Source organism: Phycodurus eques, chromosome 20, assembly GCF_024500275.1.
Source record: "Phycodurus eques isolate BA_2022a chromosome 20, UOR_Pequ_1.1, whole genome shotgun sequence".
Taxonomy (NCBI): domain Eukaryota; kingdom Metazoa; phylum Chordata; class Actinopteri; order Syngnathiformes; family Syngnathidae; genus Phycodurus; species Phycodurus eques.
In genome coordinates, this window is record NC_084544.1 from 5,753,949 (window position 1) to 5,778,974 (window position 25,026).

Genomic DNA, 25,026 nt, shown 5'->3' on the forward strand with positions numbered 1-25,026 from the left:
CACACACACACGCACGCATACACACATGCACGCACACACACAATTTGCCTGGCAGTGTTCTGGCTGGAGGAGCCAGAGTCACCACCACAGCTTCCAGAGAGCACGACCACAGTCACACTGCATGGAGGTTCCCACGGGGGAGGGGAGCCGGGAAGAGGCAGCAGTAATGTGTGTGTGTGTGTGTGTGTGTGTGTGGATGTGTGTGTACGTGGATGTGTGTGTGTGTGTGCGTGCGTGCGTGTATGTGCTTGTGTATGCCGGGCGTGCCTGTGAGAACAACTTAAAATGCAAGAAAAAGAAATATCTGAAATAGTATCTGAAATAGAGAACATTTTTGCTATTGTGTGTAAATAAACATAGCCAGTCACATGCTTACTATTTGCAGTTGAACTCTCCACTGTGTGTGCATGTTTGGTTGTTTGTGCATTCGTGCATAGATAATCAGAAACTCAGCACAAGGAGAATTTGAGTTTTCTGTTTTGTCTTTTAAAAGTCTGAGTTAGCTTCACAGGTTAGATAACATTAATATTTAATTTTGCTTTTATTTTCCTCAAGCTGCTGGGCTTCCCTGTAAATATTTAATTTAAACTTAACATATTACTAACTTAATAATAATTTGGAACATGGTACAGTTATATCTCCGTTATGTTCCTTCTATGACCTGAACTTTGATGCTACCCAATTCTGATATATAATAGTTAATGATAAAATGATAAAAGTACTTAAATTTAGATGTTGAAATTAAAACCTGATTTATGTTTTGCTGCGCAATTTGAAAGTCCAAAAATAAAGGAGAAACCAGAGGAGTTTGTTTGAGTTGAGCAACCTCTGCTGCTAGAAGAGAGCACAGCCCAAGTATGCTAGTTTCAGCTGACTGACACGTTGTCTCCAGTAAGCAAAATGACTGACAATTAACACTTAAAAAAAAATAACAAATACTGAACTGTATCTGTTAAGATATGGGAGTGGAATTAATCTTAAAAGCTAGGACATAATATTTGCCTCAAAAAGTAGGGGCACACTGCTCACTGTCAAACAGCTAAAATGCCAAAACATTGCACAGGTAAACTGAAAAAAATTAATAAAATTGAATGTGACAAGATGGCTACTGGAATCGTTAGGGTCAAGGGTGAGCTGAGGTCTATCCCCCCGGTGATATTTCGGTGAGAGGCGGGGCACACACGGAAATCGTCGCCAGTCAATCACACATCACACAGATCAACAAACAAGCATCCACACTCACGATCACAGCTATGGGCAATTTCAAGTCTTTAATGAACCTAACAGGCATGCTTTTTAAATGTTGATGGAAGCCAGAGTAGCCGACTCCGAGAAAAGCCACACAAGCGCGAGATCAAGCAAACTCCAATTGGAAGGCCAGATCTGAGATTCAAATCCAGAACCCCAATACTGTGAGGCAGCTGTGTTAACCACTGTCACTGTGCTAAATAAATAAATACATAAATAAATAAATAAATTTAAAAATTAAAAAGCTTCAAACAAGAGGCAGTTTAATTTTAAAATTTATTATTTATAGTTGTTTCATTTGTTCCATAGATGCATTTGACAAGAAGATGATTAGTCAGGAAGATGGTCGTCTAAATGCAGTTCCTCTTAGTGAACCCAGACACCACATTGGCCAGTTTGGTAACTTTGGGAGGAGCTGGCATGGTGGTGACGCGCTTGAGATAGCAGTGACGCCTGTTGGAAAGAACTTGTGCTTGTATCAATGTCATACAGACAGATGGTAGAAAGTATCATGGACTTTACCAGATATCTGAATCCTCAAAGTTCTCATTGACATAAGTGTAGAACTGACAATTGTGATCAATAGAACATGTCTTCTGGCAGATTATTTCGTCGTCCACTAACTCAAACAGCATGTCTGAACCTTGGAAATTGACCCCGTCAAGAGCTGTCTTTGCCCAGTCTGTTGGTACAGAACAACATGTTGACCAAAAAATAGCTGAATTTCAACACAAATTGGAGATAAATAACCACAATTTTTTTTACATAACAGAAAAGCAGGCCTACATATTAATTAAATAATAATAGATACAGCAGGTGGCAATAAAGCTTTTCTTTTGCATATCAGAAAGATTGCGGATATGGATGCTGTAATAAATCAAAATTGTAAAAACAAAGTTGTGAGGAGTGTAGTAGACACGCGATCAACAAAATGGCCCCAGCAACCCCACAACTTCCGATTGTTCTGCATTCCTGCCTTCTCCCCTGCTGAGCCAGACGGTCACAAGAAGCCTGGTTTATGTCACCCGGATCTTAAACTAATTAAGAGCTTCCCTAGATACCTTTATCTTCTAGTCATTTTACGAACTTTGCATGAATGCTTCCAGTATCAATCATGACACCAATGTCACTAATGATTGTTTGCCACAGGTCTGATGTCAAATCTGAATCAGATGAGATGTTTCACCTCACAAGACAAATGTCAAATCACAAATATCAAGTACTTTTAGCCACCACATAAAATTGAAACACTCAACATTGAAACATCAAATTCCACTTCCTGTCATGCTTTGTGTGTTCGAGTTTAATAGTTAAAGCCGCTGAAATCGAGGACTCGGGTTTCATTCCTGTAGCAACCTTCAGATTATGAGACAGGTTTTTCGTCACTTTTACTAAAATTTACGAATACAAAAAAAAAAGACGAGGTTCCCCTTTACGAGACAAAGAGTTTGATTGTAACGTTAAATGTAAATCGAACTGAACCGGAAGTAACACAGGCGTTAACTTACGACGTATTCTTTCTCCAAAATTAATTACCTTTTTATCCAAAGCCAATATATGCTACAGGAGTTTCCTTTCGACTGCTGCCGCCTGTCTTTATCAATTGCGTGCCCCACAAATTCCACCTAGCAACACCTTACCTGTGAGAATGTGTGACATGACAAAGGGTAAAATTCTAACTCTTTAACGAATGAACAATTTGTTGGCTGTTTTGGCAAAGTACATTGTAGTTGAAAGTGAAACTGGACATAAATTTGTTTCACGGTTCAGGTTGTACCCCGCTTCTCGCCTGAAGATAGCTGGGATAGGCTCCAGCATGCCCGCGATCCTAGTGAGGATTATCGGTACAGAAGATGGATGGATGGATGGGTTACACAATGAAAGTCGTAAATTTTATACACACAAAACAAAATACAATTGATTGTCATCAAATACAAAGCTTTCCAAATCAAACTGGATGCTACTGCTAAGCTAGCTGCTAACTAACTACATTTTTTTAAGTATTTGCGCTTTGTTGATATAAAACCTCCAAATGTACTTTGTAGAACCAAAACCATGTTTTTAATACAAAGATAACATTAGTCTTGGGCCCAGTCATGAAAAAACATACTATATTCCTCCCTAGCAACTAGCCAGCTAACTAATTAGCTACGTAACTAGCAGCCACTAGTTCTGTTTTGATAACTTGGCACAATGAGAAAACAAAACATTTGTTTTCTTTTTAAACCAAGATCTTGCCTCGGCTCTGGCTTTTATGCTATAAAAACACCATATTCCATAGCTTTGCTTACATTGTGAAACGACTACTAAAAAAAATGCCAAATTAGCTAATGATAACTGAAAACATACACCTTATGTGTATATTTTTTCAGATAAGGGAGACAATATTGTGGTAGCGTGTAGTTTTTGGGCTGTTTTTATTCGCCATGAAAAAAAAAACTATTATTACGACAAAATACTTAAGTACCGATACCTGAAAAATCTATCAACTACTACATCACTGAACTAGGCTAGCCGCTACTTAAGCACAGCTACAACCCAAGTACTGCCTACCTACTTACCTCACCTTACATTCTGCATTTCGAGAGCTTTTTTTGTGTGAAAGTTTTAGTATCACTCACCGGTATTTTGTTGGCAGAAGTGTGTTGCTATCCCAGATGTTACACCTTCTTTGGCCTTCATCACTAGTTCATTGGGATTACTCTTCAGGTGACAGGTGAGGGCTTTGCTGCATAAATATTGAGAAAAAAGGCCATTTTCTTTGTATACCCAATGAGAGGGAATAACAAGGAATTTGTTCTTTGGCTACCTCTCGTAAGAGAAGTAGGTACAGCGTGGATGAGCGGAGCACAATGCCAGACAATGCTCTGGCGTGCCGGCAGGTTGTGACTCTATGTTGCTTCCCGGGATGTCGGTGTTCGGAAAAAGCTTCACGGAACATGCTGGAACACGACCATGCGATACGGTCAAAAGGTGCAAGTTTACACAGCGTGTTTTTTCTGACCTGTGTCGGAGTACTGAGTGAGTTTCGTGCTGTGCGAGAAACCAGACACCAAACCAGTCTTCCTGTTTACGTTTAAGGTCCGTGGTAAAGGCCAGCTGAATTTCAGGTGGCATTTATACCTAAAACAAAAGTCAACTGCATTATTAAAGACATTTGGGCTACATTTATCTACCTATCAATCAATCTACTGTATCTATGTCTACAATGGTACCTTGACTTACAAGTACCTTAACTTAGCTGTCGCTTGGTTGGTTTTTATTTTATTTTTTTCATGTAAACAATCAGCCAGAAGACACCAATATAAATGGTTTTCAATCGCTGTTGCATTGAATGGTCCTTTTAATTCCAAATGAAGCGTTACCCCATAACGCCCCAGGATAAAAGAACTGGTACAGTTCCATCATTTAATGTCATCCATCGAGTACCACATGATGATAAGTTACTGTTTTTAGATTTCATGTAACGTGGAGCCAGGATTTAACTGGATGTTGGTGATGCCAGGGCAATTTATTGTCATCGACTGACTCGTTCTTGTCAGAGTACACATTGCTAGTTACAGGAGTTTATGCTTGCCTGTGTGGTCGGACTAACACAAATAAAAGGCTTTGGTTCAACCTTGAAGAAATGCTTCGTTCTACTGACCTCAGCTCCTTGTCCACGTAAATTAGTCTTACCTGATCTTTTCAGGTGTGAAGACGTCATTGACAAATGTAAAAAACTGGCAGAAGGGGTCTTCAGTGCACACTCGCTGACACTCCTCATAGTCAGCTGTGAATAAGACCCGATAGTCTGCCCCCGGAAAGTCCACATTCGGGTACACGCGAGACAGACAAGGCTCTTGTACATTCAGTAAAAGGACAGTTTTTAAAAATGGTTAGCATACTTTAAAATTGGATAATTTTTGTGTGAAATGGAGGTGGGGGTCCTACGTGGGTCAGGGCCGCAGGGTTTGAGAGAATACCCGGAGGTGACACCAAGGAGAGGGGTCTGAACTTTGGGCTGTCCAGATGGCGTAGACTTAAGGTAGCAGTAGAAATGCCTGTAGAGAGGCCCAGGAAACAATGACTAAATATACACTCACTAAAAGTTATGGACAACTGGTAAGGTACAAATTTTTTTTAATCAGCCCCCTAGTTTTCAGGTTCAATCCACTTGTTTATCATATTTGTTTTGATAAATAATTATGTATTTTAAAATATAGTACATATATAATGCAGTATATAATATATACATAGTAATTAAAGAAACATATTATAGATATTAAAATCTATTTTATTTATTTGGTAAAATGACTTGAAAGGTACTCAAAACCCAAAGTGTAGGACCTGCAACTTGAGTCTGGACTTGCATGTCTCGACTTGAGACTTGACTCAGGATTTGTTTGTCTCGACTTGGGGCTTGAGTCGGGACTTGAAGGCAAAGACTTGAGACTTACTTGTGATTTGCAAAGCAATGACTTTGTGCCACCTCTGCCAAAAAGACATCTAACAATTGACCAACAATATCGCGCCACTGCATTGCTTCAAACAGAATGTTGTCAGAAGGGAGTGGTGGTTGAGCTTTAGAGTCTCACCAGCAGGTTTAACAGAGAGACTGTAAAACTCACAGAAAGTGTGGAAGTAGATATCATTTAAAATGTAGTGGTAGATTCATGGACCAAACACCCATTGTAAATTTTCAGCTCCTTGTTAGAAAACAGCAAGCTGTGCAAAAAGTACTGAAACATTAAACGTTGATCATGGGCATTAAACATTTTAGAGAGGGTGAAATTAAGTTCACCTGTAAGGGGTACAATGCATATCAGGTTCATCCTGAAATTTCACCCAAAAGCCCAATATACTTAATATAGTATTTTTGTTTTTCCTCCATTCAGTGGAATATTTTCATTATTTTTTTTATTTTTACCTGATATCACGGGTCCAGTCAGCACGTACATATGTAAAGAAGAGACAAGACGGGTGTTGTGTGCAAAAATGCTGACAGTGCTCCGCATCAGGAGAGTACACAAATTTGATGTCCGTCCCCGGAAAGTCAACATTCTCCAACAATTCCCGATGACATTCTACAGAAATGGAAAAAAAAGTAGTCTATACCGTATAGAAGATAAACCACACTGATACATGAAAATCAATAAAAATCGTTTTACCTTGGCTTGAGGAAATACTACTAATAGAGAGGACGCTTATTAGCATGAAATACGCTTCCATTTTCTCAGTGAGTCCACAGTGCAACTGTGAAACAGTCTGTTTAGCAGTTTCCTCATTTATTTGGAGTTGACCTGTTCTGTGATTGCCTAACACGTGGTTGCATAATGTTTGCAGACATAAGAAAAATCAAGATTGGTTGTTCAGAGGACACTGGTTCAAATCAGGCCTCGTCTGTTTGAAGTTTGCATGTTTTCTCAGTAGTGCCTGCATGGGTTTTTTCCGGATAGCTCGGTTTCCTCCCACATTTTAAAAACATGCACGTTAGGTTAATTGAAGACTAAATTGCCTGTCGGTATGAATGTGAGTGCAAATGGTTTGTCTATGTGTGCCCTGCGATATGCTGGTGACCAGTTCAGGGTGTACCCCATGTCTCCCCCAGAGTCAGCTGGGATAGGCTCCAGCACGGCCATGACCCTAATGAGGAGAAGCGGTACAGAAAACCGATGGATGGATGGTTAGGAAAACTTACACAGCGTTGCAATCAAACATTTTGGTGAGGTAATCAATCTCAGTTTGCTTACCGTATTTAGCAAAATGTGAGGCCATTTTCAAGTTAAGGCAAAGACTGAGGCAAACCTTCAATTAACTGGACGAGCCAATCCCAGGTGACTTCAGGTGAGAGGTTGAGTAAACCCGGGACTGGTTGCCAGTCAACCGCAAGACCCATAAAGACAATCAATTTGGACTGTTAGGACACACTGAGCTTCTTTATTAGTTTATGTGAGTGCTGTATTTTTCCATCTAACTGTCTCTGTAGCCAAAAGGTCTTTCAGCTAATACGTCACCTTGAGGAACCGTGAAAGAGAACAACAAATGACTGCACGTGTATTTGAAAGTGAGCTTTTACTGACTTTCATAGCACAAAAGCTGCCGTTTAAAGTACAGAAAACTACAGAAGAAAGATGTTTTAAAGACAGTGCAAGATGACATTGACATGCAATGCAAAAGAGTGGTCGCATGTATATGTGAGCACTACAACATACAAAGGGTTAGTATGCATCTCAGATGTCCTTCAACTTGTCTGTATTCTGTTGCCAGACAGTAGGCCATGTTTTTTTGACGCTGGGCCGATCCTTCACCATACTGTGATATTGAGCCAGTTTAGGGAAACGGTCAGGACACAACCTGGAATATAAAGTTAATTTAGATTTGTATTAATGTGTTGCTCGCTAGCAGTCCTTTTGGAAAGTTACATCCTAATACAACCATTAACACACTTACCCATGGTAGAAGGCAAAGGCAATGTATGGAAAAACTGTCACATCAGCCAAGGAAAAACTCTTTCCTGCCATGAAAGGTCCTGACCCCTGTAAAACAGCAAAGAGGGGTTTCAGCTACGACCATATTTCCATATTATGCAAATAACGTTTGATGCGTAACTGAGATTAATTTATAGGTGAATGTGCATTATGGGCAGGATTCCACCAGAGGGTGCTGTTTTCATTCAAAAACCTTACTTCAGTGGTTACTGGCGTTTACAATACAGTACTTATTTAATCAGTTCACTCCTGCAAGTACCAGGTGTTTTAAACTTTTTTTTTTTTGGCATTTTACTAGCAATATTAAATAACTGTACATGTTTCTACAAAGAATCATACTAACAAAAACAAACAATAGGTATAATAAATATAAAACAATATATACTGCCTATTATAATGGTGATTGTAAAAGGTAATAACAGCCTACCTAGTTTTTCTTAAGGAAAGAAAACAAAGCAGCTGTCTATTCAAGGTGTGGCATTTATTTCTTCTGGTGTACCACGCACCACGTGATTAATTGAGGCACAGAATCTAATATAATACAGACCACTATTTGAGGAAATATGTGCATTTTGATTTGATGATTTTTATTGTCTGTGTTATTTGTGCGCTACCATTTCCCTCCACATAAAACGCAATCTGTTTCTTTGCAGACATTGGTGTCAAGTTTCATCGTGTGTCATTGCCACCAAACTTGACCTACCTTTTACAAATTCGCCATTGTGGAGTAAAAGGATGTTGTTCTACCAAAATAAAACTTCCACTGACATGAACTGAAACTCAAGAATGCATTTTGCGCTTATCTTTTACCTTCCCAAAGTATCCTTCCCACAGTTTGAGCTCCACACGCAGAGCCTCTTTGTTCCTCGCCTTTGCAGAGTCATGTCTCTCCCCTTCGGGTACCTTCCAGTCGTAATATAAAATGTCAACTGCAAAACGACAACAAGTCATTCAGAAATCAGTTTAAAACAGGTCGGTGAGATCTTGTGAGGGTGTGGACACTCATTCTCTGCACTTTATATTTACACTGTTGTTGCTACTGTGGCATACCATACCAGCTATATGTCTGGAAAAATAAATACAAATGAAGTTTGATTTGGGAAAATGAATTATTCTTTTTTCAATGTTCGTCAAAATACTGTTTTTTTTACCCTTCTATTCAGGGTACTTGTACCTGACTATTCATAACGCTACTTATTAATATGTAGCTTGTGCAGCTCACTATAAGCTATTGTGTTTACTTTACTTTCACAAACAACACCATACCCGTATTAGATTTTTTTTTTTTTTTTATAATGACATGTAATTTGCAAGAGTTACGTTTGTATTCTATTATATATTGTGCCTGTATTCTACCATTATATTCAATTCACTTTTTTATTCCATTGCAATGTTTCTCAAACGTTTTACACCAAGTACCACCAAAAAAATAGCTCTCCAAGTAACAAAATCACGACCAACGTCACAGTACAGTCAGGCCTAAGTGTTCATCAAAAACAAGACTTTTATTCCTAAAAAGTATGAAGTGGTGCCTTGAGATACAAGTTTAATTCGTTCCGTTACCATGCTCGTACGGTACCTCAAAACACTTATCTCAAATCATTTTTCGCTATTGAAACGAACTGAAAGGGCATTATTCTTTTCCAGCCTCACAAAAAAAACATTTTTCGTCATATTTAACAAGAAACATGGCACTCCACAATATTGTTGTTATTATAATTTATAAAAACATACAGCAATGACAAAATTAAGTAGAAAGTAAAGATTGAAAACATTTTTGCAACGTTTTTGCTTCAATTCAATGGACATTGTCCTGCTCCTTCTGAGTGTATGTGCCTTGGCCACCTGGGGGCAGTGTAATACAGACAAACGGCTATACTGTACGTGGACAAAGTTCTCTGTAAGCTGCAGTAATTAATAGTAGTCATTTTTTGCAAAGAATAAAGACTATATACTGTATGCCTGTGAGTATTACAATATTGTCTGCCTACATGTATTGCTGCAGTGTTTGTGTACAAATAGCCATTGCTTAAAGGGTTGGTGTTTTGAATTGTTCGCATTTAGCTAAACAGACTTATCTCCAGGCCAAACTATGCACGCAACGAGTAATTCTGTTTGTTTTGTGTCTAGTTTGGCAGCAAACTTCCAGTAGGAGTGGCAACAAACAGCTTGAAGCCTCGTTTGTAATTGAAATTGTTGACCGTCTGCCTCACTGCTGCTTGTCGTTCACTGCCGCAGTGCAGTGCTCCTATCTCGAATTTTTGTTCTCTTGTACTTTGTATTCTATTATGAAGATACTTTCTTTTTATGACTTCAAAATTTACCCTCGAAACCCTTAAGAAATCAGTCAGCTTAGATCACAGGTGTCAAACTGGTGGCCCGGGGGCCAGTTCGGCCCCGCCACATCATTTTATGTGGCCCGCGAAACCAAATCAAAATTGCTAGTTTTGTTCTAGTGTAATACCATTGTGATATTTGCAAGCATTTTTCATTACTAATCCCCCTTTGAAAAGAAATGTAATAGTTGAAAAATGTTTTTATAGGCTTCTGATTTTAAAACTGATTATTCATCAATGTGTTGTGGCCCGTGACAAAAATGAGTTTGACACCTCTGGTTTAGATAATGTCAAACTTCGGCAACGTTCCCCGTGTAAAAACCAAATACATCATCTTATGATTTGTCTCGCCACTCCTAACATGTGATCCTTTGTTGGATTACCATTGGGACTTTTTATAAATCACTGACGCCCTGTTAAAGGCTCTCCACAAGCGCATGATGTGTGCTCAAATCTCTCAGGGTGGCCTGTTGGTAATGAGCTTCCCTCTTGGGGGTGAAGGAAGAGCATGTGATGATGCCAAGAGCCATGAACTTAGAAACAAAGGCGATCAAGTGTTAAATCACAAGATGCCATTAAAGAAAAGATGGAAACCTGCAAAACGTGTCAGATTCTTTGCATACCGAGCTTCTGGCCGAGTGGAATGGCCTCGAAAATGCGCTGGAACATCATGGCCTGTTCATCACGGCAGGTTGGGGTCAGCTTGGTTCCCTGATCCTTGAACTCATTCTGTTATATGTTAAAAAAATAATAGAAATGCACAAAAACTTACAAACACTTTGTTACTGTAGAAGAAATTTTTCCAGGTATCTGTACTGTACTTGAGTATGTACTATTTGTTCTTTTAACTTTTTTAATTTTACTCCCTACCTTTTCAAATCTGAAATCTGTACTTAATACTCCTCACTGAGGAAACTATCACACCTTTATTTTTGACAACCTCTGCGGACAATGACGTAACATCAAAAAGACATAAACAGAGAGGGAAAGTCAAATACGGTTGAGATCTTGGACGTACAGTATAGAGCAGCAAATACAGTACATACGATACATTGTTCAGTTTTTATCATCAGCTAATATAGTATTTTTATTGTTAGTCAGTTCGTAATGTTAGCAAAGCACTGAAAAAAAGACTTGAATTTATGTAGCTTGAACATGTACATAAGTTGCACATGATCAGAATGTGGTAAACTGATGTAATTTTCCCATTCCCCTTAAACAATTACAGTTTTTCAATTTTAAACATATGCAAATTAAGTGAATTCAAAGGAATGTTGTTTTTAAAGCATTTTGTCTTCTAGGTAGGAGAAATATGAAAGTAAATAAAAGAGTGATGTTGTGTGATGAGGGATTTTGTGTGCATCTCCCCTTCGTGCTAAATAATCAAACATGATATTGTATACAATTGACAGTAAAAAATCTTTTTTTTACTTTTGCACTGACACACTGAAAAAAAGGCCCTTTGAATTTTCTTCAACCTGATTTTGCAAACGATGACATGTTCAAATTAATTCATATGATTTGTTTTCAGTGCAGATCGTATATTGCAGAACGTACATTTACACTTTGAAGCAAGGAAGTTGAATCATGATTTCGACTTTTACTAGCCCTTTTTTTTAAAGTAAGTAGCTGTACTAATACTTGGTGTGAGTACTTTTTGCCACTTGTGCATGCTCAGCAGCAATACTGCAGACTACCGCAATTCCATTCTATTGCAGGGGTTTATCTATATACTAGAGTGTATGCAAAAGATGCCATAGACGTACACGATACGTGTGAGTGCATTTAATTTACCTCCAGGTACAAGCAGGCACCAGCGGACTCGTTGATGATTCGGTTCCCATGTTTGAAGGTAGGAAGCTTCAGCAAGGGAACAGTCGAATTTAGTGACTCAACTCATGAAATTGCATATGTACGGTTCATGAAAAGTCCAACTCACTTGCCCTCTGGGATTGATGGCGAGCACCGTCGGCGACTTGTGCTCCGCCTTCTCAAAGGAGAGAAGTTTGCCGTCGTAGTCGCAGCGCTTCTCCTCCAGGGCGATCATCACCCTCCAGCACGGAGGAGATCCGGCGCCCCAATACAGAGTCATGTCCGTGGCCATCGTTGCGACTCCCCGTGTCAGTCAGCGGCGGCATGTGAGGAGGCTTGTGGCACGACCGCTTAAATCATCGTCCCGTTTGATGGAGTCACGCCCACAGATTAAACTCGACAAATATCATATTTCACGCCAAGTCAAGTTTTTTTCTCCCCCCGCCCCCAAGTCAAATAAACTTTATACGACTTAAATAATACGTTACCTTGCAACCAGCACGTGAAAGATTGAGTAAATCATCTTCAACTTTTTTTTTTTTTTTTTTTTAAACTCTAATGGGAATTTCTGTCGCAATATTTAACCATGAACAACTTTGCACAATTCCCATTTTCGATTTTTATGTTGTATGTATGAGCGTTGCATGCCGTGTGTTTTCATTAAACGTCATGATGATTTAGCACTTTTTTTGGGGGGGGGGGGGAGGATGCTCTGCAGGTATCAAGCGATTGTGTGCACAAAACATAAGCCATGCAAATCTAAACGCAAACAAAACCTCCACGGGAACTCAACAAAACATTAAAACAAAAAAAAGTTTGCGTTGAACGTTATGTTTTCGATAGTTGCCTACAATTTCCTTTGCACATATTGAACCTATTGTCCTTGGACGCGTTTATAAAACTCCACACCCCTGCAACAAACAACTTTATCTAGTCGTGAGCATTAATTTACCCTATCACTTACCACGTGATACCTTTTGTTTCAAGGTACAATGCACCACTTTTATATGTCTCATATCAACCTTGCTCATAAGTAAACCTGCTCTATTATCTATTGTCTAAGGTTGACCATGTTACAGTGCTTCTTCATTATGCATTAGCCCTGTAGTGAGGGCTGACAAATGCCAATCCAATTTGAATGTTTTTGGGGACACAAGCAGCAGAATCAAACCTGCACCCGTGCGTTCTGTAGTAAATATTCGGTCACGCAAGTGTCCACTTGCTCGATAATAATCAAAACCGTCACGATGACACAGCGAATGACGGTTGGGTTTGTGCAAGAAAAACCTGTTGGGAGACAGCTGAGGCGTGACCGCCATTTCAAGTCGGTCATAGCAAAGTCATAACCCTTTTGTTTGGTCGTCTATGTGAGAGGTGACTTGCACAAAATCAAAAAGATAAATCATTGGAAGTCTTTAATGTGATGGTATTTGATAAACTCGACTCATTTATTGATTTATTTTTATTTTAAACGAAACAAAATCTTAATCATCAAAACATTTCGAGCTTAACACCTTACGATTTTGAAACAGCACAACTAACATTTGATTATACTTGATAATAGTGCAAACTTTTTTTTTTTTTTTTTTTTTTTTTAAAAGAAGCCTGTGACTGGTTGTAGATGTCAGATGTCTTTGAGCGTGTCTTGTCCCTTGGGGTTCTCCAGCCAGTGCGGAGGCCAGCTGGCTTTGATGCTGGGTCGCTCCTTCAGCAGAGCGTAGTATGCAGCCAGGTTTGGGTAGCGCTCCGCCGACAACCTTAAAATAATAATTTGAAAAAAAGAATTGACGCAAAGAATCATTACCAAAAAGTTATATTCCATTTTAATTACAATATTAACACTCGTATACCTTTTTGCTCCTACCGTAGACAATGTTGTCCAATTGAAACCCATGAAAACATTTTATTTACTTATTTGCTGGATTGATTCATACAATATCAACATTTAACCAACATTTAACCATTTTACTTTCTTACGTTTTCTACGAGACAACATCATTTATCAATTTTTGGACAAAGGAGCAAGCTCATGTAAAATTCTTACATTTCAGAAAAAGGTGTCTTACTGCACTTCAGTGGCGTAAAAATAAATGATGCAATTGTGATTTTAAGAAGTGGAGATGACCTCTGCTGACCGTGGAGAAGAATGACATTTTAATTTATGAAGTAGCAGCTCCCTCATCTGGCTGTAAAACAGATTACCCTTAGCAATACAGTATAATAACAAATTGTGCTAGAGTACTGAAAATGCACTGTATAAAAATGCCATTTTACAACATGCACATTGTGCAAGCAAACTGGAAATTCATCCATCCATCCATTTTCTGAGCCGCTTCTGGCCGTGCTGGAGCCTATCCCAGCTATCATCAGGCAGGAGGCGGGGTACACCCTGAACTGGTTGCCAGCCAATCGCAGGGCACATACAAACAAACAACCATTTGCACTCACATTCACACCTACGGGCAATTTTGAGTTTTCAATTCACGTGCATGTTTTTGGGATGTTGGAGGAAACCGGAGTGCCCGGCGAAAACCCACGCAAGCACGGGGAGAACATGCAAACTCCACATAGGCGGGGCCGGGGATTGAACCCCGGTCCTCAGAACTGTGAGGCTGACGCTCAACCAGTCATCCACCTTGCCGCCCTCAAACTGGAAATTGAGTTGAAAAATAAAAATAAATGGATATTTTATACTAATGGACAGGAACTGAGGTTATTTTAGTTCATTAGCTTTTGTAAAGGTAACATTTCTGATACATCACTTGTATTAGAAGTCATTACATTGTGTTGGTGTACCTAATGAAATGTCGAGTGAGTGCTCGTCATGTCTCACCCACCCAACTCACCCTAAATGGAAAAGATTAGCAACAGTTGGGAATACAATCACATCAGCCAATGAGAACGACGGTCCGGCCAGGTGGGATCCCGCCTGCAAAGACGGGCGAGAGGAAATACGTTTAAGAGAGGAAATAAAATAAAATAGTACGCTTGAGTACGGAGGTTGTCATGTGCGCCATCCTCACCTTAAGCAGGTAACCCTCCCACAGTTTGAGTTCATTGGTCAGGGCTTGGCAGTTTCTCTTCAAGGCAGAGTCACACCTTTCGCCTTCAGGCACAACGTAGTCATAGTAGATAACGGCAACTAAAAACAAGGTCAGGCAACATACAGTTCTGCTTAAAGGAGACTAATTAACCCCATAGGATAGTTTACCAACTGTCATGTCATCATTGTTAGGTCATCTACGACAATCACAAAAACCATTGCAGATTTGGTTTAAATGTGAGATTGAGAAGCGGCTAACAACCACGAGTGACGATGAAATCGGCGCTCTTAATTAACGTTTTACATAGTTTGTCGTAAAAGGTGAGGCCCTCAAACGTGCGCTGGTACGTGAGGGCTTGTTCGGCGGGGCCGTCTGGGATCAGCTTGCTCCCCTGGCTCTTGAACTGGCTCTGCCGATACATGTCAACAAGACGTGTAAAAAAAAAAAAAAACGTCGACACTTCATTAAACAATTCCAATGTTGGTCTTTCCTTACTTACCTCCAGGTAAAAACAGGCTGCGTAGGATTCGTTTAAAACGTTGTTTCCATGTTTGAAAGAAGGAAGCTGCAAGAAAAATAAGAATTGATCATAATGAAGTCAAACAACCTGCAGGGCTGATAAAATATTTATTCTTATAAATTGATGCTAATAAGCGATTCATGGCATAGCTTAATCCTCAAATTTACTTTTCACATTAGTCAACTAGTCTACTTACATTACGTTGTAAAAGCACAAGCGCAAATATTGGACTTTTAAAACTGTGAAACATGGAAAAATTTAAACTGGAAAGTGATAAGAGGCCTGATCCGGATTTTCCCTTTAAGAAAGTCAACGCTCCAAAGTTCCCAATATGCATAAAAGGAACTCATTAACGAGCTAAATACAAAGCCGAATGACAGCACTACCTCTGCTGATTTGATACGATGCCAAAGATTGCGTTCACAAACCGTCTATTGTGGCATAAATGTCAAATAATGACATTTCGCAATGGACTCCGGCTGTGACCTTACCCAATCACAGCGATTCAATGCATGCAACGTTTCTTACCTGTCCTCTCGGGTTTATAGCTAAAACCTCCGGTGACTTGTGTTCCATCTTATCAAAGGAGAGCAGTTTCTGATTGTACCCGTGCAGGTTCTTCTCCTCCAGGGCTATCATCACCCTCCAGCACGGAGCAGAGCCGGAGCCCCAAAAAAGAGTCATGTTCTCGGCCATGGCTGACAAAACTTGTTTTCCAACTAGCTGGAAAGTAACTGGACACGTCGGACGCGAACCGAAATGGGTTTGATAAGATTAAGTTCTTGTTCAACGTTGAATTAGTCGCCAGTATGACACTGCTATATACGCTTCTGACCCCTGGTGGACAAAAGTGTTATCAGCACGTTGAGGATTCTTCGTCTTCTCTTCTTGGCGTGTTGGAAAAATAGATTTTAGTTGCGTTGCGACTGATTATCTTTGTGTTGCATCAAAATGAGACATTTGCAAACGTCTTTTACTTTTGAAAACATCAACATTTTTGCCATTTTTCTGGCGTTTTATGGACCAAACCTGTAACTGAATCATAATAAATTTATGGTTGTCAATTTAAAATAAAGTCCTGTTTTTGAATAAAAGGATGGAATTTTAAAAACGGATTAATCGATTAATCGAAAAGAAAACAAATCGACAGATTTATTGATTATTAGAATAACCGTTACTTGCAGCACCTAAAAGCGTGTAAAACTAACATTTAATTTATTTTTGAGGACAATAGAAGGAAATGACAGTTTCCCACATTTTAATCATATGCAAGTGAAAATAATAATAAAAAAGATCCATTTTTTTCGGTGTACAATTGCATTTTGAGAGGTGATTATATGTTAGTCTAATAGTATAATAACCCAGGTCATATTTAACTTGCTAGAAATGCATTTTTTTGTTTGTTTTCCTAAAACGTTCAAATATATATATATATGTATATATATATATATATATATATATATAGTATTAGTCAAACAAAGTTATGGATGCCTCCATGGTTCCACATGTCACTCTTTAATATTTACTAATTGGCCACAAAATTTGATACACATTATTGTTTTTAATCCTTTCTGTGGTTTGCAGATGTATAGAAATGCACCGTATCATACTGAGAGGTGCGATAAACAGCAAATGAAAGTACATTTAAAAAAAAGGATTGAATATGAAGTGAAATAAAATTTCAAGAAATTGTGGCACACAATGGAATGGAATCATGTGCAAACACTTTTTTTTTCCTCACAGTTTTTTTTTTTCTTTTTTAATGTTTATTCTTGTAGAACACATACGGACAGCATTTCAAGTGAGACAGTTTGGACTTGATGGTCTTGCATGGGGTGATGTTTCCCAGGTAGTGAAGATCCTTCATTTCCTTCAACTTCATAAAGTTAACTAATAATAATAATAAAAATAATACTTCCCTCTACTATGACCACATCAACAGTTTGCATTTGCTTTTTTTTTTTTAAATCATATTTTACAGATTAGGCTTTTCTCTACTATTTCTTTTGCTCCGACTATAATACAACTTTCTACAGATATAAAATAACTCGAAGCGCACTACACATGCACACTACTAACACCGATGTAACATGTCACACCGCTGACGATGACATGTACACGTCATATGCAGTCTTTGCTGCATGTCCTTCAAATACTTTAACAAATGTAAAAAAAAAAAAAAAAACTCATCTTTTTACACTTTACAAACTGTTCCTCAAAAATGAAAACTCCCTTTAGCTGTGAGAGTGACTTAGTAAGGTGCAAAAAGCTTACAAAATGAGAGTGAGAGCTTTCAAATAAATACTGAGAACATTTTCGCCCAAACAAAAAAATTAACTCTCCGCAACACTGAGGAACTTAACAGATAACAGAAGCAGGTGAGTAAAGCAATACAGCATCATCCCTTTTTTTTTTTTTTTTGGTAGAAAGGCACACAACCAATTAAAAACCTTTCATATTAAACACTCGCCGCAAGCAAACATTTTTACCTGCACAAAGTTATCATTTCAGGTTTGCTTTTCTTGTGTGGATGTCTTAAGGTACTTTTGGAACTTAGTAGAAGTGATAAGTTCATCTTTGGGTCATTAAAAGTTCACAGCTTAAATAGGAGCAACGGTGATGTCTTTAAATAACGGTTCTTCCAAAAATGCAAAGGGCAGCATCGCTTTTCCTCCTTGATGCAACGCCTCCCTTTTCTTCACCTCATCCTCTGGAGGATTGTCTTTGTGCAGCATTAAAAACAAACAAAACCGAAAAACAACAACAACAACAAAAACACTGACTTTGTGACTCAGACACGTCCGGCAAGGTTAGCAGCTGACAGAAACCCGAAGCTTCTGCTTGGTGCAATTAGAAGAGTATGTAGCAAAGGCAGCCGGCGGGCGGGCAGCGACCACGTTGCCGACGGCGACGAGGACAGGCGGCCAAAGGGGAGTGGATTACATCTGCGGCTCGCCAGAATCGGTTAAACCCAACGCCAAGGCCTCCTCCGGGGTCAAACCGCTCTTCAGGGTCCGCCTCACTGAAAGAAGAGAACAATTCTAAAGTCAATATCCTACTAGTGCGCTGAATTGTCCATGCAAGTTAGACAATTCAGTGCACTAGAAGAACGACAATTTAGTTACTAGTGAAGTTTTTCCACTACTGCCTTTGACAACTTGACATGACATTTAGGTGCACTAGTCTTGCTAGTGACATTTTTTCCATTAGTGTATTAAATTTCTCTGTCCAAGTTGAATGTTTTAGTCGCGATGTTTTTTTATATGACTGCCTTCCACCAGTGTATTACATTTCTGTACACTAGTAGAACGATTAAGTCCTATTAGTGACATTTTTCCACTACTGCCTTTGATGACTGTATGACATTTCTGTGTAATAGTAAAATGACTGTCTTCCTAGTCAAGTTTACTGTATGACATTTCTGCACACTAGTAGAACGAATAGGGCGCACTTGTGACTTTTTTTCATTACTGCTTTCCACAACTGAAATAAATTTCTGCGCACTAGAAGAATGACTAGGGTGCACTAGTCGAATAAGTAGAACACACTATGTTACTAGTGAGGCAAAACTTGAACTAGTTGCAATCTGCATACTACTAGCGCTACTAATGAAGATTTGTTGTTAACTAGACAAATGTCTAATGTCATGAGGAGTACTAGTCGTACACAGTTGTCAACGAGTACACAGTTTTGCTTCACTAAAATTTTGTCTTGTTGTGCATGATTCTTACAGGATTTCCGGTTGGCCCTAGACCTCCTCCTCTCCCGAGGTTGCGGTCTACTTCCTGGAGCCTGAGTGGCGGACCTCACGATGCGCTCCATGATCTCATCCGCGGCGTCGTCTCCGCACACCTGAGCGTCTTCCACAGCCGGGGTCCGCGCCCGCAAGCTGGCACCTGGCCACGCACGTTTTCACGTTAAAATGTGAACATTCGATCAAATTCATCCTGACGCTCTCCATCGGCCTCACCTCCCCGTCCTGGTCGCGATCGAGTGCGTGTCCGCAGACCCGGTACAGCGCTGACGTCTTTGTCACCGCCGCCGCTGAGGCTTGTTCTCAAAACCGCTTTCATGTGCTCATGTTCAGCGGCATCCTCCGTGTGGCCCAGACCTTGGGGCTGCTCGCTCTCCTGGAAACCACTAGGGGCGCTGCTTGAACCATATCTCCCATTCTGAATACAAAGAGGGCAAAAGTCAGGTTGAAATCGAGTACTACGTTCTGATTTATTTTCTACATACCAGCTTGTGTATTTATTTATAGAAATTGTTACCCTGCTATATCTCGTTTCATCGTTCGTGCCTGCGTCATAGCGAGGATTTTTAGGCAATCATTTTTTATCTTTTTTTTTTTTTTTTTTTTTACAGTAGACAGGCATTAAGAGTTGTGTGCCTTCAGTGTATATAAAAAAAAAGCTCATCTGGATGTAGATACAGCGTAAATAAGCACGAGAATAAGAGGCAGCGAAGGTCTCGTGTTCAACTCCAGTAATAGTCGTTACTCCCACAGTGCAGAGAGAATATATTCTTGTGTGTATTGTTGAATGTTCTGTTTGTATGTGTTGCTGGTCTGTAGCAGTAGGTTTATCGGTTTATAATTATCCTAACATCTATGCTAATTTTCAGTAACCCGCCTATGGTGTTTTACATTGCATATTAGTATTAAGCTATAGGAGATGTTTGTTAAATAGAATTATATTGTTTGTTTGAATATTTTAGTGATGAAATATCCTAAAATCATTCATTATCTTTTGTTTTATGTCAGTTTTATAATAAACTTCAACTGGGCGAGACAAATACATACCTTAAAGCACGCCCCCCCCAAAAAATGTTTTTAACAATTTAAAAGTGGACCAAAATGTACTGGGAAGAATATGACGAACAAAACTTGTGAGACCTCAGTGAAGTCAGCATCTAAAGAGTGAACTTTGTATTGAATGTGTTTTGCTCTTTATTTTGGGTCAAATGTTGCCTGTAATAAAGTTTTATGATTGCAACAGTCATGTTAAATCTTGTTTGACATTGGAGGCTCCTCTAGTTGTTTAAATAAATTATGTAAAAAAAAAAAAAAAGAAAAACGGGCAGTACGATGGATGGAGTTTGCATGTTTTCCCCATGTTTCTCTCCTTGTACTTCCTCCCACATTCCAAAAACATGCATGTTAGGTTCATTGAAGACTAAATTGTCCATAGGTGTAGATGTGAATGGTTGTTTGTCTATATGTGCCCTGCAATTGGCTGGCAACCAATCCCTCGCCCAATGACCCTAATGAGGGTACGTGCTATAGAAAATGGATAGTAAATATATTATTTTGAAACATGATAACCCAGACTGCATCGTGCTATGTTTTCAGATAAATCAATTTCAATTGAAAATGGGCGAATTGAAAGTTACAGGAAGTGATGTCATGCACACACATTAAGGCACGTGCGGGAGACAGGCACGCGTTTATGTACCTCGCTCTCCTCTTCATCATCAGACTACAGAGGAAAGAAAGAGGGAAAGTCAAAGAACAACACAAAGAGGGCAAAGGGAGGAATTGAAAGGAGCAGCGCTCCATTTAGAGGCAGAAGAGCAGGAAAAAGAACCTGAGTGTGTGGCGAAGAGGTCACGTTGGTGTGACAACTCACTGCGGCGTCGACGTCCACGATCATCTTCCCTCGCGTCTTGTTGCGCTCGCGGTGGTCGGCGCGTTTCTGTTTCTGCTGCAGCACGCGGTCACGGGTGGTCCGGTACTCCAGAGCGAACTCGCTGAGGATCTTACTGAACCTGTGCACGCTGATGTCTCTCGTGCTGTATGTCGGATGCCCCAGAAACAACAGGAACGAATGGAACCTGGTTGGAAGAAGAGGACATATACTGTAGATGAGAACACATCAACAATTTCATTCCATTTTCTACACTCCTTATTTTTATTAGGTACCATTTCAGGTTTCATGAAGTCCTCAGAGGGCGATCCTAAATTTGGCATAGGTGAAATATAATCAATTAATTCAACACATTGGCTGGTAAAATGCTTTAGAGGTCCTACTTCTTGCATTGTAGCCTGGATAAAATGCTTCAGCTGCCTTTGCAAAGACTAGTCGGTAGTTTAGGATTCAGTTTGTCGACAAGATAATGTTTTGTGACAGAAAATTCACCTGTCCAAAACCTCCAATCAGGTTTGGTGTCAAAATTCTGAAGCGCAACACCTCCTATCTCCATCAAATCAGATTTCAGATAGGAGGTTTTGGGTTTCGGCAATAGAATTTGGTGTCAAGGAAGTATGTTGAAGTGATACATCTCGACTCAGAGACAAGCTTTGTGTGTTGGGAAGGAGCTAAGTTTAGCCTGGGTTGTTAGTAGAAGTTACAGAAAGTCTTCGCCTTGCATGTGCATATACAGTACATGTGAACTGGTAATTTTTTTCTAAATCAAATCAATCATCTGTAAAGCATTTATTTTTAAGGGTAAAGTTTTGAGTCTAGAATTATATGAAACTGTATTGGATCATAGTTTGTCGTATATTCATGTTTTAAACTGTTAAAATAGGCAATTACAAACTATTTGTGGCATGACTCAGTAAAACAGTAAACATATAATTTTGAGGAGCGCCACCTATTGATGATCCTGCGGTGGACAATCTTGAGGATGATGATTCTCTCCGCGCAGTCTTTGAGGAAGTCCGACATCTTCTGCTTGAGTTGCGGTTTCATCTCGTGCTTGGCAATCACCTTCAGGTGGTCCCACGAGGCTTTGCAGCGGCGCTCCATCTGACCCAGGTTCTCCTGCAGCAGGTCGAAATCCACCTGGCATCGAAAAGGAGCGCCACGTACCACACACTGAGTACCACACTTTGAGAATTGCCACATTAACACATACAAACAAATGTGATTTGCCATATTTGCAACATATAAGTTACTATCAAAGACTGACCTTTGCGGAACGTGTTATGGCTCCGATTTCCGAGTAGAGGTCCGTGCTTTGAGGGAAGTTCTCCACCACCATCGAGCAGGCGTGATGCAGCAACGACTGTTTATGGACTGTGTCCTTCACTTCTGGCACCTTCTGCAAGTACGTCAGCTCAAAACCTTTAGCCTAGATAGAAAACATCGCTTCATTGTAAGAAAGCACAATAATACACAAAGTGTAGCATTACAAAATCAGTACAGAGTGACCCAGCAGGGATCGCAACTCACGTTGGTTCCATTGAGGAAGTTTCCGATAGCAAGCAGCGTGGAGAGGATGTACCGTAGAGTCTTGTTCTTCTCCAGTTGTTCCATACCCTCTTTTAGATCCTGAAGTGGCTCAGCTACTTCCTGTGAGTGAAAAAAAAAACCACAAACTTGTATCATTTAATGTTGATGAACTAAAATGCCCCCCACGGCAAATCACATACACTGGATTGAGGTCAGTTGGCCTTTAAGGAAACATAAAAGAGGACTGCATCCTGTGCGAAGCGAAACATTTTACAAGACAACATGGAAGGCGGGTTGGAATTCTTAAGATTTTTACTTTGAACTCCGTATGAGTAAAATGTGATGCACCGGAGGAAGACAAGGTGCCGCTCATAAGCTTGGTGAGGTAACTGCGTTGATGTTTTGCGGATGTTGGCGCAACACAGATGCCGTGCACATTTTTCCGAAACCTTTAGACTGTACATGGCGGCACGGTGTGCGACTGGTTAGAGTGCCTGCCTCACAGTTCTGAGGACCGGGATTCAATCCCCGGCCCCACCTGTGTGGAGTTTGCATGTTCTCCCCGTGCCTGCGTGGGTTTTCTCCGGTCACTTCGGTTTCCTCCCACATCCCAAAAACATGCATGGTTAGTTAATTGACAACTCTAAATTGCCCGTAGGTGTGAATGTGAGTCTGAATGGTTGTTTGTTTGTATGTGCCCTGCGATTGGCTGGCAACCAGTTCAGGGTATACCCCGCCTCCTGCCCTATGATAGCTGGGATAGGCTCCAGCACTGCCCGCGACCCTTGTGAGGAGAAGCGGCTCAGAAATGGATGGGTGGATGGATAGACTGTACATTTGATTCGAGTTTGTATGCCATTGTCTGTTTTTACGCAAATTGAATGTGAATGCTTTGTTTGCAGTGCTTCCTAATTTCAATAGATGCACAAAAGTACTGAGACACTTATTAAAATATGTGTTACAATAAGAATATGCGGAGTTGACTCCCCCTCCTCACTCTTCTGGGAATATTTTCTGAGATTCTGAAGGGTGTCTCGCTTCAAGGTCATCACAAAGTTGTTTTACAGGGTGGAAGTCAAATTCTTCCACATCAAACGGCAACAATGCCTTTCTGCACCTTCGTAAACTAACAGATTCTCATCGACAGACCTTCTCAGTTGCTTCGTAGTCCATCTTAAAGGCCCACAGCTGAAGTCGGGCAGACAGCTCGCTGATGGAGGACAAAGTGAGCAAGAACTGCTCGGCTGAGCCCAGCGGGGTGTCAGGATTAGCCAGTTGAGCCTCCTGGATCTTCTGCTTCTCCTCCTCCGTGGGGATCATCGTGAGGATTTTCTGTTTGATTAGCATAATGAGAGACGGAAACAAGATTTAAACGCCACGGTCATTTCACTTAAATCCTTGTTCATACCTCAATGCCCTCCTTGTTGAGCGCGTATTCATCAAAGTTGAGGATGGCCGTCTTGATGGTGCGAGGGGGAGGCAGAACGGTCAGACCGATGTTGATGGCGTTGCTCCTTTTGGAATCCAATACGATGATCTCTTGACGCTTGCTGTCTGCCGCCGTTTTCTAAGAGATACAAACACAGCAAGAGGGTCACTGTCGGGTCTCTCTCGTCTCCCACGGCGGCCCCGTTTTCTCCAACCGTGTGGTCCGCTTGATGGGCTTGTAAAGATTCAAAGGATCATCACGCTGCGTATATTGTCTGCAGCTGTGGGGGACTATAAGTTTAGTTCAAAGTTATACTTCATTAGGTGCAATGCAGGAATCCAACGAGGTACAAGAACTCTATTAATTTCACAATGTGGTTACAGTTTGCAATGGTGGTGAACTGCATCATACTAATTATTTTGATACCCAATTCAGCTAATTTAGCTAAAATCTTGCACCTTATGAATTGTTGCGTATCAAACTAAGCACTGACTCACATTACATTAGTACCTACGGGTGTGGTTCCATCCTGTGCTTGAAGCAAAGTAAATTCAGATTTTTTTTAGATTACACCGAGAGTGTTTAAATGAGGAAATTGTAACATTTAGAGATTAAATTTTTCTTTTTTTTTGAGAACAGTGGTACTTTAATTTAAAAGCGTTTTTCTTTTTAGTTATGAGCCATTGTTTTGGTTAATTTTGTCATTTGTGTTGCGAAGCAAAATCTGAGGGTGTTAAGGGCTTCAGGTTTAAGGGTCAGATACGCCACCACTCGATTGAAGTGAAAAAAAATGGAGTGACCGTCGCCGATGCATTTTCTGTCATTCATTGAATGGGACAAATTGACAAAAACACCAAGTGAAAACACGCGCAAGGAGCATGGAGGATATGTTCCACACTGAACTAACCAGCGAGAGACAGCTTATTTCTTTACATTCTCTTTTACCTTTTTAAAAATTATTTTTTTTAAATATTTATATGTATATTTTGCAA

General features: G+C 40.0%; 4 protein-coding genes across 14 annotated transcripts in view; all 4 read right to left on the reverse strand.

The window, feature by feature from the left end:
* Window positions 1-1,275: 1,275 nt before the first annotated feature.
* LOC133395769 (coagulation factor XI-like) lies at window positions 1,276-6,480 on the reverse strand. Its single transcript, XM_061664947.1, has 9 exons — window positions 6,399-6,480; window positions 6,158-6,314; window positions 5,182-5,291; window positions 4,927-5,089; window positions 4,253-4,371; window positions 4,058-4,190; window positions 3,870-3,976; window positions 1,771-1,930; window positions 1,276-1,701 (listed from the first exon to the last, which is right to left on the reverse strand). Exons 1-9 carry the CDS (start codon window positions 6,457-6,459, stop codon window positions 1,599-1,601), a joined length of 1,113 nt encoding a protein of 370 aa, XP_061520931.1. The 5' UTR covers window positions 6,460-6,480; the 3' UTR covers window positions 1,276-1,598.
* Window positions 6,481-7,285: 805 nt separating this feature from the next.
* LOC133395450 (glutathione S-transferase A-like) lies at window positions 7,286-12,209 on the reverse strand. The gene is made up of 6 exons (XM_061664342.1): window positions 11,994-12,209; window positions 11,849-11,914; window positions 10,678-10,783; window positions 8,529-8,647; window positions 7,681-7,766; window positions 7,286-7,584 (listed from the first exon to the last, which is right to left on the reverse strand). Exons 1-6 carry the CDS (start codon window positions 12,156-12,158, stop codon window positions 7,461-7,463), a joined length of 666 nt encoding a protein of 221 aa, XP_061520326.1. The 5' UTR covers window positions 12,159-12,209; the 3' UTR covers window positions 7,286-7,460.
* Window positions 12,210-13,295: 1,086 nt separating this feature from the next.
* Window positions 13,296-16,208, reverse strand: LOC133395452 (glutathione S-transferase A-like). Its single transcript, XM_061664343.1, has 6 exons — window positions 15,959-16,208; window positions 15,410-15,475; window positions 15,214-15,319; window positions 14,890-15,008; window positions 14,713-14,795; window positions 13,296-13,623 (listed from the first exon to the last, which is right to left on the reverse strand). The coding sequence occupies exons 1-6, from the start codon at window positions 16,124-16,126 to the stop codon at window positions 13,491-13,493; spliced, it is 675 nt and encodes a 224-aa protein (XP_061520327.1). The 5' UTR covers window positions 16,127-16,208; the 3' UTR covers window positions 13,296-13,490.
* A 718-nt stretch (window positions 16,209-16,926) lies between these two features.
* LOC133395366 (FH1/FH2 domain-containing protein 3-like) overlaps window positions 16,927-25,026 on the reverse strand; it is a 47,431-nt gene continuing 39,331 nt past the window's right edge. For 8 of the 11 annotated variants that reach the window (XM_061664161.1, XM_061664159.1, XM_061664156.1 and 5 more), the window contains 10 exons: window positions 24,014-24,172; window positions 23,755-23,937; window positions 22,606-22,725; window positions 22,343-22,504; window positions 22,025-22,215; window positions 21,016-21,262; window positions 20,884-20,907; window positions 19,401-19,602; window positions 19,162-19,326; window positions 16,927-18,452 (listed from right to left, as the gene is read on the reverse strand). In XM_061664161.1, the coding sequence (XP_061520145.1) occupies window positions 18,370-18,452; window positions 19,162-19,326; window positions 19,401-19,602; window positions 20,884-20,907; window positions 21,016-21,262; window positions 22,025-22,215; window positions 22,343-22,504; window positions 22,606-22,725; window positions 23,755-23,937; window positions 24,014-24,172 (1,536 nt within the window). In that variant the 3' untranslated portion in view covers window positions 16,927-18,369. The remainder of the gene's footprint in view (window positions 18,453-19,161; window positions 19,327-19,400; window positions 19,603-20,883; window positions 20,908-21,015; window positions 21,263-22,024; window positions 22,216-22,342; window positions 22,505-22,605; window positions 22,726-23,754; window positions 23,938-24,013; window positions 24,173-25,026) is intronic. The other 3 variants (XM_061664158.1, XM_061664160.1, XM_061664157.1) reach the window with 3 other exon arrangements.

What these genes read in the sequence shown, in the direction of transcription:
- LOC133395769 (XM_061664947.1), bottom strand. Translation starts at nt 6,459, where the DNA reads ATGGAAGCGTATTTCATGCTAATAAGCGTCCTCTCTATTAGTAGTATT. An exon ending in TTCACACCTGAAAAGATCAG is followed by an intron (nt 4,372 to 4,926) that starts GTAAGACTAATT and finishes CTTTTGTTTTAG; the next exon opens with GTATAAATGCCACCTGAAAT. An exon ending in CACTCAGTACTCCGACACAG is followed by an intron (nt 4,191 to 4,252) that starts GTCAGAAAAAAC and finishes GTCGTGTTCCAG; the next exon opens with CATGTTCCGTGAAGCTTTTT.
- LOC133395450 (XM_061664342.1), bottom strand. Translation starts at nt 12,158, where the DNA reads ATGGCCACGGACATGACTCTGTATTGGGGCGCCGGATCTCCTCCGTGC. An exon ending in GTGCCTGCTTGTACCTGGAG is followed by an intron (nt 10,784 to 11,848) that starts GTAAATTAAATG and finishes AACATATAACAG; the next exon opens with AATGAGTTCAAGGATCAGGG. An exon ending in TCCACTCGGCCAGAAGCTCG is followed by an intron (nt 8,648 to 10,677) that starts GTATGCAAAGAA and finishes GTCGTTTTGCAG; the next exon opens with TTGACATTTTATATTACGAC.
- LOC133395452 (XM_061664343.1), bottom strand. Translation starts at nt 16,126, where the DNA reads ATGGCCGAGAACATGACTCTTTTTTGGGGCTCCGGCTCTGCTCCGTGC. An exon ending in CTATAAACCCGAGAGGACAG is followed by an intron (nt 15,476 to 15,958) that starts GTAAGAAACGTT and finishes TTTTTCTTGCAG; the next exon opens with CTTCCTTCTTTCAAACATGG. An exon ending in GCTAATCTTTTCCATTTAGG is followed by an intron (nt 13,624 to 14,712) that starts GTGAGTTGGGTG and finishes TATTATTTTAAG; the next exon opens with GTTGTCGGCGGAGCGCTACC.